The sequence below is a fragment of the Mastacembelus armatus genome, chromosome 3, assembly GCF_900324485.2.
Source record: "Mastacembelus armatus chromosome 3, fMasArm1.2, whole genome shotgun sequence".
Classification (NCBI taxonomy): domain Eukaryota; kingdom Metazoa; phylum Chordata; class Actinopteri; order Synbranchiformes; family Mastacembelidae; genus Mastacembelus; species Mastacembelus armatus.
This window is the reverse complement of record NC_046635.1, coordinates 9357654-9370277: the sequence shown is the minus strand read 5'-3', so window position 1 is coordinate 9370277 and position 12624 is coordinate 9357654. Positions and strand designations below refer to the sequence as shown.

The 12624-nt window shown below is 37.2% G+C and overlaps 3 protein-coding genes across 4 annotated transcripts; 2 read left to right on the top strand and 1 right to left on the bottom strand.

Annotated features, from left to right (window-relative positions):
• Nucleotides 1-1168: 1168 nt before the first annotated feature.
• Nucleotides 1169-2383, top strand: polr2l (RNA polymerase II, I and III subunit L). Its single transcript, XM_026320181.2, has 3 exons — nucleotides 1169-1291; nucleotides 1600-1704; nucleotides 2107-2383. Exons 2-3 carry the CDS (start codon nucleotides 1610-1612, stop codon nucleotides 2213-2215), a joined length of 204 nt encoding a protein of 67 aa, XP_026175966.1. The 5' UTR covers nucleotides 1169-1291; nucleotides 1600-1609; the 3' UTR covers nucleotides 2216-2383.
• Nucleotides 2384-2739: 356 nt separating this feature from the next.
• Nucleotides 2740-8797, bottom strand: LOC113138127 (cleavage and polyadenylation specificity factor subunit 7). Its single transcript, XM_026320291.2, has 9 exons — nucleotides 8225-8797; nucleotides 7493-7696; nucleotides 6603-6706; nucleotides 6334-6479; nucleotides 5894-6224; nucleotides 5507-5610; nucleotides 4446-4590; nucleotides 4099-4304; nucleotides 2740-3022 (listed from the first exon to the last, which is right to left on the bottom strand). The coding sequence occupies exons 1-8, from the start codon at nucleotides 8309-8311 to the stop codon at nucleotides 4103-4105; spliced, it is 1323 nt and encodes a 440-aa protein (XP_026176076.1). The 5' UTR covers nucleotides 8312-8797; the 3' UTR covers nucleotides 2740-3022; nucleotides 4099-4102.
• Nucleotides 8203-12624, top strand: sdhaf2 (succinate dehydrogenase complex assembly factor 2). Of its 2 annotated transcripts, none has more exons than XM_026320294.2 (4): nucleotides 8203-8352; nucleotides 10051-10274; nucleotides 10744-10853; nucleotides 12083-12624. In XM_026320294.2, the coding sequence occupies exons 1-4, from the start codon at nucleotides 8338-8340 to the stop codon at nucleotides 12211-12213; spliced, it is 480 nt and encodes a 159-aa protein (XP_026176079.1). In that variant the 5' UTR covers nucleotides 8203-8337; the 3' UTR covers nucleotides 12214-12624. The 2 variants fall into 2 exon arrangements, with proteins under 2 accessions (XP_026176079.1, XP_026176077.1); XM_026320292.1 differs by lacking the exon at nucleotides 8203-8352 and adding an exon at nucleotides 8996-9138.

The following is a 12624-nucleotide window of genomic DNA, read 5'->3' as shown; positions in this document are numbered from 1 at the left end:
GATAGATATAGATATATATATCTATATCTATCTATATATATAGAGATAGATATATCTATCTCTATCTATATATATGTGTGTGTATGTATGTATGTATGTATGTATACATACCCCAATACCCCAAACACATCCAAAAATAGTAAGCCAACACCAAAACAAACTTCACCTTACATTGTACAATACAGTGTACAAAAAAAGAAAAATCTTATTTTCATAAATTCAACAGCGTATAAATGCAATAATTCAGATAGGACTCCTCATTTAGCAAATGTGCTGTAGCAAGTTAAAAGTACATATATGATAATGTAAAATATTGTTGATGATGACGTATGATGTTAGTGATGGCAATGACAGTGATGTTTCAGATGAAGATGATGGTAAAAATGATGTTTTTCATGGTGTAATGATGATAATGAAGGTTATGATATATTTTTGATAGGCCTATACTTCTAACATCTTTTCCTTATGCATTTTCCCCCAAACTCCTAAATGTAAAGAAGGAAGCAGTTGTAAACCAACTTTTATTAAATGCAGTGAACCAGCAATGAGAGTATTTCTTTGACAAAACCTAATGCTTTATTTAAAGTTATTCACAATGAGAGATCATATTTGCAGGCAAAAGCTTCAGAGGTAAGAATTAAATGAAGGTGAAATTGTCTTTTAGTTGAACTGGTTTTTCATTTCAGTTTGTGTAATTAATTTCCAGTATCTGACAATTTAGTAATGATATTTTGAAATACAATTTTGAAACAGGGGCCATGTCATATAATCTCTTCTCTATAATTCTATAAACTTTGAGACTATTACACCACAAAAAAAAAAAAAAATTGTCAGTGTCCAAAGGCTGTTTGTCTAAAATATTTAAAAGCACAAAGCAATTTGAAGGCACACACTTGTCATTTGAACAGCAGAGTCTGTGTATAGTGATACTCTTTTATGCTTCAGCTGTATAATATCCTTGTCTTACCCTCAAAATGCCAGTAATCACTTTTTCTTCAAAGTGTATTGAGTAAATTTTATAATAATTTTGGAGACTGTACTTTGTGGTAATGTTTTGCACTATTCTACTGCATGTGTCATATTTTGTTCGTACAATTTTAAATACTGAGCATTCAATTCAATAAACTCCAAGTTGTGGAAATTGCGCATTTATTTTGAAGGATTCGTGCCGGAAGTCGTTTTAGTATTGTTGCGGACGGAGAGTACGAGGGAAGCTGGTATCATTTTCTCGCAGCGCTTTTTACTTCGAATAACACAACATTTAAGCTTTAGGTAAACAAGATTCGTGACGGTGAGTAAATAAACACGTGTCATTTTCAGTGTTTTGACTTGTAAACTAATATACCCACTATTGGCGACATGTTATTGGCGGTTAACATTAGCTCTCAAGTTACTGTTATGCTAATCGCGTGGCTACAGAGTAACCTTACAGGCTAATGTTAGCTTTAACGATGGCACTTAGCTACCATTAAACTGTTTCTAGTCGCCTTTTAGTAAATTTGTGTGATGTTCATATAAATAGGAACCTTACTTATCTAGCGCTATGTTTTCCACGCTGGTACTGAGACTAGCTTAAACCCGGCGTGTCTCTGTCCCCAGGTGCCCTAAGATGATCATCCCTATCCGCTGCTTCACGTGTGGGAAAATCGTGGGTAACAAATGGGAAGCATACCTCGGTTTACTTCAAGCCGAGTATACAGAAGGGTGAGCCGGCAAATATCTGCCGCTTTGTATTACTGTGGTCACTGAAGATCGTAGCGTTAGTTCCTGGTGATATATTACCCAACTCGTTCATACGGCCTAAGGCGAAACCAAACTATAGTAAAAGACGTTTCTGGATGCAGTGAAGTAGAAAGACAATATTCATCAAAACCTTTTAGCATATTCAGCGGTTAGAGTCAAAGTTTGTTTTATCCAAGGTTTGATTTGTTTTGTTTTTTTCAGTTCTACAGTTAGACTCAGTGCAGTGATTGAATGAATAATGGCAATGACCTAAGACCATTTAGGCTGTTAATGCTGAATGTTGTATGCAGTAATAGCCCCGTACTTATTCATTGATGTGTATGTCATTTATTAGTGCTAACATTATTTCCTTTCCCTTTTAAGCGATGCGCTTGATGCCCTGGGCCTGAAGAGATACTGTTGTCGGAGGATGCTCCTTTCTCATGTGGATCTTATTGAGAAATTGTTGAATTATGCTCCACTGGAGAAGTGATGGGAACTGGCTGCCTTCAAGAACTGCATGGACTTTGTGGGACTGTGGCATGGACAGATTCATGTTATACTGACTTGGGAAAACAAATGCGGACCACAGTGAAGACATTTGGCATATTTGACTTATTTTTTTCCTGAATAAAACCATTAAATGACATTACCTGTATTACTGGCTTGTCCAACTTCCATATTCTTTCTACCTGAACTATAATTTGGAAACGACTTCCTCCTTTATGTCAGAGTGTGATGCATCAAAGCAAAGCAGCACCTCAGGTATTACCGGAAAAACACTGCTAGTAATTTAACTGCATTTCTGTACATTTTAAAACAGGCCCCAGATCAGTCTTGGAAAACAGTGTTAACCAAAAAGTGCTTCCAGTGCAAAACCTCTGCAGTACAGGTGTCAGAATGGTAAAAATCGATAAAGGGATACAGTCAATAAGTTGCTTTGTGTTCAAATACTATTTTTAATGTCTTTCCAGCATATGAAACACTGAAATTACATTTTCTGGGAATGTTTTTTTAAATCAGCATATTTATTACAAAAGAAAGTGATAAACATTACACTGTGTTACATAAGTTATTAGGTGTTACTATGCATGCAACTACTTTTTTCACAAAACAGGTAAAATTCCCATTAAGTACAGATGAGTGGGGAACAAAAAAAAAAAAAAAAAAGTACACTTCAGACTTTTGGAGATACATCTTCAGTCTCACCTTAGATTCCTCCAGATTTTATACATCTTGGTGCAGAAACAAAAAGTCCTGTCTTTGCTCTGCTTCACACTTTAAAAGAGACACCATCAGTCTGGGGATGAAAATAAACTGTTCAAAGCCACATTTACAAAAATCAAATATGAACTGGTTGGTTACCAACATATGGAAAAAGCCTCTGAGAGGATTGTGCTAACTTGTACTTAGAGCTACAGTATGACTTAGTGTGATTTTAGCCAGGCATGTTTTGGCAATGGCTGTCAAAACACTACAGAACATAATCTGAGGTGTTTCACCAAGAGATATAAACCACTGTACTAACTCAAAATAATTATTTCACCCATCACTCAGTAAGCTCTGAACACTACCTATAGCATATGCCAGAGTTAAAGCCATGCTAGGACTATTTTTCAGCTCACAATAAGATGTGAAATGAAAAATACAAGGATGATACAGCCAGTAAGGCTGGTGCTGTAATGAGTTGCATCTTTTTAATAGCTGGTTGCAAAGTAAGTACTTATTAATAAAAACAACCATTCTGCCAACCTTCACTTCATCAAGTATAATCTGTTTGCAGTAAAACAGCACTGGGTACCAAAGGGATGGAGTACTGTTAACATTTTATCCATTACAATTTAAAACCAATTCACATGACTGAAACCGCGGAAACAGAAACAGACCGAAAACAAAACATTTAACAAAATGGGCAGAAATTCTAGAAAAATTACTGACATCCATAATAAAGTTAAAACACCAAAGAAATATGAGCATCTGATGGAGTCATAGTCATATTCAAGTGGTTTCATAATTCTCTACTTCACAAACTTTTTGAAATAAATCCAATAGGATGAGAGTTTTCAAGTTATACAGTTATTTAAGAGGTTATTCCTTTTAAATGGTGCAAAATATTGGAGGACAGTATTTACTCATAGGGTAGCTTTAGTAGAAGGTCCATACAGTTGAAGGACTTAGATAAAAAAAAAAAAGTCTATAAAATCTGTTCAGATCGTTTTACATTTGGGATTTGTTTCTAAAGTTTAGAGGCCATGTATAATACAATGTAGTAAGAACCCCAACAATGGAACTGAAAACACAAACAGCAAATAATGCAGCTGTCTGATGAATGACAAAGTAAAAGTATAAATATATATAAATCAGTGGGAAGCTTACCAAGTCAGCGATATCGGTCTCTGTGATCTCTGTGCCTTTCCCGTTCCCGTGAGCGTTCCTTGTCCCTCTCCCCACTCCTGGAACGTTCTCTGTGTCTACGAGACATTCCCTCCCAACCAGAATCTTCTCTGTCACGTTCTCTGTCTCGCTCTCTGTCACGACCCCTGTCCCGGTCTCGGTCTTTGTCCCCCGAACGACTGCTACTCCTGCAAACAAATTGCAATTGCAAACATTTGTGTGATACAGACCGATAAGTGAGCTTATACTAGTTCAATCCCCAGCTTCAGTTTCTCTGTGTAGGACAAGATGCATCAGGTCTTAGAATCCTGAAGCATAGTTATACAAACCTGTAGCCATAGTTGCCCTGGATAGAGACGAGACAGTCTTTGAGTGAGGTGACCAGGGCTTGGCAGCGTTCATCTCCATACACTCTGGACTGCTTAATGATGGCGATGGCTGTTAGTAGAGTCTCCATAGCCACACGCAAGTCTCCTGCATTAGAAATGGGAGGTATTATATATTACACAGAGCTGCTATTAAGCACTTTAAAGCTTTCATGGAGGGGGTTAAAAACACATGGCTGACATCTACCTGCACATACGGTAAAGTTCAAAAGAAATCTCAAGAACAAAAAGACTAGAAAAAATTAGCAGCTGGTTGAGACTCATGTTCCAGCAAAAACCATCGATGACAAATTTCACCCTGATTAAAATATATATCACACCTGAACTACACCATCTACACCACAATGGCAACATTCAGAAAAAAGCTAGTGACTCCTGTATATGGCCTCCATCTTTCACATTCTGTTGCTGTAGTTGTGACTAATTGACGAGTGACTGCTTTCGTAAATGCTTGTTTTTCGTTTACATGTGTCCATGCTCACAAGTCTTTTTTTTTCAAGTCCAAGTCAAGTTTCTCTTTTGATTGAAATGAGCGTTCTATCACCTGCTATATGCCGTTCAGACTGCTTCACAAACTGCACTGATATAGCTAAGGAATGTGAAGCATGTACTGGTACTGCACTGTCATCTCTCCTTTACCTATAAGCATACAGTATGATTCATTGTTTGGTGTGTGATCTTTAATCAGGCTACTGCAATGCAATATGAAAAAAAAAAAAAAAAAAACAGTAATCAGCTACTAAATCAGGTAAATGATGTACATAATGTTGATTTCCTTCCACATCTGTAATATTTTCTTCATCTGCCAAGACACATTAAACTCAATACTTTATGTAAAACAATCTCTGCAACTCTCCATCAATCAAGTGTACAATGAGTGTAGGCGAAACGCACTGACTTTTAAACATGCTGCCATTAGTCAAAGTCAGGTACCAGTCCTTCCCCCACACAGCCTATTACGTGTTCTTTGTTTCAGTTCACAGACTTTTATGTGCTGTACTTACCAGCTGTTGCTCCAGACACTGCCTTGGTGATGGCACTGCTGGCAACAGCTCTATTTCTGCTCATTAGCTCTTCAAAATCTCCATCTGTACTTTGTGGTGTGTGTCTGAAAAATACATCCATTGCGGTCATACTCAGTGACAGAATTATTTAACCACTGCAACAAGTATTACTAAAAACACCTTTTGATAATTACTATGACATTCTGTCTTTTAAATTGTCATTTTACTACTGTAATTTTTAAAATGTTCCATTGTCATTTGTTTTATATTTTGTATTTTCATCCTGGTCTTTTGGTGTTCTACTTTCCACAATAGCATATGTTATTAAGTTTCCTCTCATTTGAAAAATAAAAACATCACTGTTAGCTGTATAAAAATATGTCTCACTTCTGTTGGCTGTAGGCTTTGCTGCTGTGTCCATCTTGTCCATGGTTGAAGAATGCTGGATTTATATGCAGACTGGGAGAAGGCTGACCAGGAACATGTATAGGATGAGGAAACAAATGGGGTGGCATAGGTGGAGGGATGTGTGGTGGTAGATGAGGGAAGGGAGGAGGTGGCTGACCAAGGAAAGGGCTGGGAAACCTGTCTGCAAGTGGCAGTGATGGAAAAGGTGGAGGCACAGGAGGAGGGCTGGGATCCTGTGATAATAATGAGGGAATCTTATCTGAAGAATCGGAGTCCTTGGGATCTTTGGAATTAACACGCAGGGGTATACCTGTGGAGAACACATAAGGGTTTTTTTCCATGAAAAATGACAGTCATACTGGCATTTTGCAATATAATGTAAATTCAATAGTATCTTCTTAACATTGCAGTAGTCTTACGTTTATTTGCTATATCCTCAAACACAGTGAGATTCTGGCGAGTGGCAAAGCGACAATCTATCCTTTCCCCATTGAGTTCACATTGGGGTATTTTTTCCAACAATATTTTTAGTGACTCTTCAGAGGTTACCACCACTTCTGCATAGCTGTATTACAGAGAACATGAAACAACACATGAATGCCAGCCACAAGAAATGTTATTCATTCATGTTCTTAGAGATTTTTGGACATCTTCATATTTTCTAAATGTTGTATCTGCAACTACTTACCCTCGTGACTGGCCATTGACTCTGTTTTCAGCAAATTTGATCTCTGTGATGTCCTTCACACCCAGAGTTTGGGCCATGGACATAAGGTCCTTGTCAGATGTCCACTGCAAATATTAGTATGTTTGGAAAGAGGAGGTGAGAAAACAACAGGCGAGTAAATAGTTTAGAATGTTGCAGAAATGCAAATTGAGCTGATTGAGTCCATGAAAAATTTCTTTTTTTTTTTGAAGTAGTGAAGACATACTTTTAAACCTAAAAAGAGGTGATAAGTCTAACCATAGGTTACCCGTAGTAACTGTAATAAGCATTTCCTATTCCATCAACACAACACAAAAGTAAAACAATCCACTTGAGATCTTTTATGAAATGCCATTCTAATAAATATCCCTTAAAATTAATGTTATTACTTTTTATTTACTTTAATTTAAAAAAGTACAATGTTTTGAAAAAGATTTAAAAAATGTAATAACAGAGATTTTAAAGGAAGCATCTATTATTTTTAGACTGAAGAGTAGAGTTATGTTTTGCACCGTCATGTCAGGTGTGTTCAGCCAATTAAAAGCTGGAAGATACCATCTCATATGATGGTGAAGTGGGGAAAACAAAGTGAACTGGTATCTTCCACCTTCTGATTGACTGAATACACCTGATCCAGGTAACCAGCAGTGAGCAGGGCAGGGATAGCTGGAAAACAAGCAGTCCAGTGGCTCCCAAGGAACACTGGCTACCAACCACTAAAGTAGACTATAAAACCAAAGTCATCAGTGTGTGGTGAGGTTAGGCAAAAACTAAAGCTGTAGTGAACCATGAAAAACAACTACATAAATTCACTCGACATGTCTTGTACAGTAAAATGTAATCAACAGTAATACAGAGTGGATGCTACTCACCCAGGAGAAATTTCCAATATATAAAGACAGTCTCCTCAATGAATGCCCTCCTTGTTGGATTTTCACTGCTGTTGATTTAGCCTCATCTTTAGCTTGTGTCCCCTTAGGAATGGACACAGCAGGAGTAACTTTCTTGTCCTGATTAACTGAGCCAGTCAGAACAGCATCAAACAGTTCATTTGCTTCAGCAATTCTGTCCAAATCCTGTGTGAGACAGAAAATAATAAAGTCATCTCATGTGCTGCCGTCCTCTATATCTTAATATGCAGAGCATTAGTTGTCCGAAGTAAATAGAAATTCTTCATGGATCAGCTGCAGGAAGTCTAGAATGAATGGAGATCATTGCAGTAATTTATGGCATGTAGTACAGACATTTTAGCAGAACATAACATGAATTATTGACATTCTTCTTGAGCCAGTGTACTTTCTATTTGGGAAACTGTAAAGTTAGTGAGAGATACCAAAGATATACCGCATGGATATTAAATTAGAAACTAGGGGGCAATCTCTTCTTCAAGCATTAATAACCTCAGGTAAATCATCACTGGAGTCCATTGTCCTATACAAATATCATTTTCATTTGGAGTCTTATGTCTCATTGTGTAAACTTGTTTCACCTTTCAGTTCATCAGACTAGGTCTTATGAAAGACTTATGTTATGGGCTGGGCATTAATAACAAATACTTCCTAACTGTCCCATGTGCTGCTGTCATTGGTTCACTAGCTGCTCACCTCGTCGTTCTGGTTCAGGTCACTGTAGACATCTATGAGATCTTTCTTGGAGGTGCTTGGTCCGGCTGCAGCTCCTGCAGCAGCCATCCCGTGGGCCTAAAACGATCCAGTTGATGGCACTGCAGCGAGTATATTTTGTTTGTTTGTTTGTTTGTTTTCAGTGCAGTTCACACACGCCCAGTGTGTAGATTATCACTGCACACCCACATCAGGTGCAGTGTCGAGGGTTTTGATAATCGGTACGCCTCGCTCCGAGCGTTAGCTGCCGTTACCCAACGTTCTGCTCGAGCCCTCAACAAATGAAACTGGAGCTAAATCAAAATGTGATGACGAGAATACGAAATAAGTTAAGAAATCATAGCGTTATTTTAATGACCACTTTGAAAATACATGCACGGCTTCTCATATATGAGTACACAAGTGTTTTCGGGCTACTAAAGATTCGCTCCTTGATCAGCTAAAGCTATTGTTGCTAATCTGTCGGTGCGTGAACCTCTGACGCTATGTGCGTCAGGGATATTTAACCCGTCGACAACAACAATTAATATTTAGTTCCTATGCTAAAAATACCTTCAGATTCTAACGTGAGAAAAATACATTTAACCAATACATTCATTAAACACATATGTTAAAAATACATCAAGTCAAGAACAACTCCATACCAAATCGACGGCACATGTATGGTTTACATATTATTACAAATTACGTTACCCTAGTATTATGACGTCATGTGTGCACCTTTCCCAGTCCCCCCTCGTTAGTTTCCCGTTCCGGACGCTTGTCCTGTAGTTTGACTGTTGTGTCTGACATTAAGGACAGGAACATTTTTCACGGCGTAAGAACAGTTTGTGTAGACGTGTCTCCACGTAGCGACAAAGAGGGCAGAAATGATGGCTTCTGTTGTTGCGAAGAGAGTGAGTTATCAACCAAACGTTACGTTTATTTCTACAGTTTTTGCTTAAAGCTTGAACACTAGCTAACGCTACTGCCTCTCTATCATTATAGCTTGTCGACTAATATTCAAAGATATAATTATAGCCTTGGCGTTCATTTAAATATTATAACGTTACTATGCTCAATAATATGATTTACCAAACATATTTAATGTTGGAATTAATTTTTCATATATTTGGATAACACTGTCGTTATGAATGACAGACCAGACGCAAACATTGTAATTTTGTAAATTTACATTGTGATGTTGCTTAACTTTTTCCATGCTGCTTTACTTCAGTGTGTTTTTCATAACATCTTGTTAGTCTGACACCACGCAGACACACTGATGCATATCTATCCACACTCTGTATTATTAGATGTATATAGGCCTATTAGGTGTATTTGCTTTGAAAAATATACCAATAATACCAAAATATATACATCTATAAATAAGTACAGGTAAATAAAATGAACATTTTGCATTCAGAATGGAGATGGTGCTGTCACAGCAAACACAAAACAAAAACGAAAGCAACATTTTAAAAAGAAGATAAAAATTGAAATGACAAGGCTTAAAAGTGACCTCATATAGTCTGTATAAAACCCCATTCAGACATGCAACTCATTATATAAGTGTAATAGCTATTTTACATGTTAATCTAATATATGAATGAACACTTTCAGGTAGAAGTCTTAATGGTAATCTTATCCAAAACAAAGGCAGTGTTTGTGTACATATTACAGTGTATGTGGTGCAGTCTGATGGATTATGTCACTCCACAACCACACTGCATTTCTGAACAGATTACACAGTGAATCTTTTAAGTTGTCACATCTACTGGATGATACAACATGTGACAGGACCCTAAGGTGCGCTTGTTGCTTGTCAGCTGGTGACAGGGGTGTGCCAGGCAGCATGGAGACCGGCAGTCATAGGGATTGTTTCGTCTCGTGCTTACCGTGGACATGCACCAGATGACACCAGGGGTGACCTGATTGAGATCCCTTTGCCCCCATGGGAGGAGAGGCAAGGCGAGCCCATTGACATTAAGAGACGCCGACTTCTCTATGAGAGTCGCAAGAGGGGCATGTTGGAGAACTGCATATTGCTCAGGTTGGTAACCTGTACCGTTTTTCTTTATTTTTATCTATTGTCCTGTTTCTGGGCAAAACATAATTCTTATGTTCAGCTAAAATTAACACAAGACTTCAGTTATTTAAATCAAGCAGGAATTTTTTACAGTTAGTGTTTTTAGTACAAAGTTCCCCTTTTAAGTAGCATGTCTCAATTGCAACATGTACACATGCAGTATGAATATTAAGGAATTTGAGTATTGTTTCAAAATAGACTTGAAAACACTATGTGGACCTATCCTTTAATATATTGAGAGGACGTGTGCAAGTTGTAAGCTGGACAAGTGTTTTCACTTTTCCTGTGAAGGTTTTTACATCACGCCACTCTTTCTAATTTCAGTTGCAAGTGTGTAGTCCATTCACCAGCAGCTCAGATAATTACTCATTAATATGACTGTCCATTTAGTAGAAAGGCTCAGTCTTAATTGAGTTCTCTATCTCTTGTGTAGCCTTTTTGCAAAGCGATATCTCAACACACTGACAGAGAAGCAGCTGCTACAGTATGACAGACTCATTAATGAACCAAGCAATGACTGGGACATCTACTACTGGGCAACAGGTGGGTTTCTCCTCAAACATGTTATTTCATCTATAATATGTTAATAAAATGTCATCAGACTCCAGTCTAGAGACATTTCAGACACTGAAGGAAATTCAGATATATTTAATCATACTGTGAAATATTTTATTTTATGTCAGTTTTGTGATATTAATAATTATAGAAATTGCAAATAAGAAATACCTGCTTTGACTCATGGTTTTATGTTAATAGAGCTAAAGATATCAGACAGATGAATTGTAAATTCAGTCTGTAACACAACAAAACATGGTAAACTCCAGCAGACATAATAATTATAAATGACCTTGTTTTTAACATCAGTTTTGCTGCTGTGATTTTTTTTTTTTGTAGACCTTACTCTGGGACCTCATTGACTGATTGTCCTGGGATAACTTTACATTTTATTATTGTAATTTTCTCTTAATTTATATCACTTATGTATCTGTTTGTTATGATTAACAGCTGAATATTAACACATTTAATTGACAGCACTGCTCTAGAAACCAGACTTCGCTGAAGCCATGCTATTATGCTTATTAGAAAGTTATTAATTTAGTCTATTAGTTTAATAAACAGAGAATATCCAAGGTGACTCAGTCTGTAACTTTTGAAGCCTTGAATGTGCACTATGCTGTTAGTTTAATAAACAGAGAATATCCAAGGTGACTCAATCTCTAACCTTTGAAGCCTTGAATATGCCCTATGCTGTTAGTTTAATAAACAGAGAATATCCAAGGTGACTCAGTCTCTAACCTTTGAAGCCTTGAATGAGCCATATACTGTTAGAGATGAGGAAGACATTCATTATTAATTAATACTTAGTACAGTTTATTAAAATAAGTGGGTCTAAGACACAAGAATCTAATGTCTTCTATAAAGAAGCTGTATTGTTTCTTGTCCCTGAAGGACCACAGGTTGCCTATACCCATTACTAGTAAATGAAACAAATACAAAGGTTCATGCATATTTTGTTTTATCATCAGGAGCAAAATGTCATGTTTAATAAACCTATGTCAGCTTTTCAGGTTTATGTCCTCAGCTTGTCCTAAAATAGAACAAGGTGATGTCAGAAAGGGTCCCCCTCTGTGTGTACTCACTGCTCTTCAGCCATCTGTCATGATTCTCCTTCTTGCAGAAAATGAAGAATCTGAACTCTCCCTTTGCTTTTTCGCCAGTAAAGAGTATGATAGAAGCTGAAAATCATTCAAAGTTGCTCTCTCCTCATACAGAAGCTAAGCCTACCCCTGATGTCTACCAAGGAGACGTGATGGATATGCTGAAGGAGTTCACAAAGAACCGCAACCATGAGCAGAGGTTGGATGCACCCAGCTTGGAGTACTTGGATAAGGAAAGCCAATAAGGTCTATGGCACTATGGCCTTCCCAGAGACTCATTTAAGGCACTGAGTAAATATCAGTGTCTCTGGAAATTAGCTGTGTTTCTCTTATGAAACACAGCAAAATGTACATAATATAGTGGAATGTAAAATATTTATAACACTGTACTATCAAGTATTATCCAGCATTCGGCCTTACAGGAAAGATTTATGGAAGATTCAAGGGGATTTTTGTTTGTGGATCAGATAAATATTGATGCTACACAATGTTAAGAAGTTATTATGAATATTTTACATCAACTGTCTTGTAAATTTGTGTCAATATGGGAGATGCATGCTAAATAAACCAGCTGTAGTGAAACAATACCAGCTAATCTATACAATGACTTAACAGACATTTTCAGTTATCTAATAAATGCTGACCCCCCTACTGTT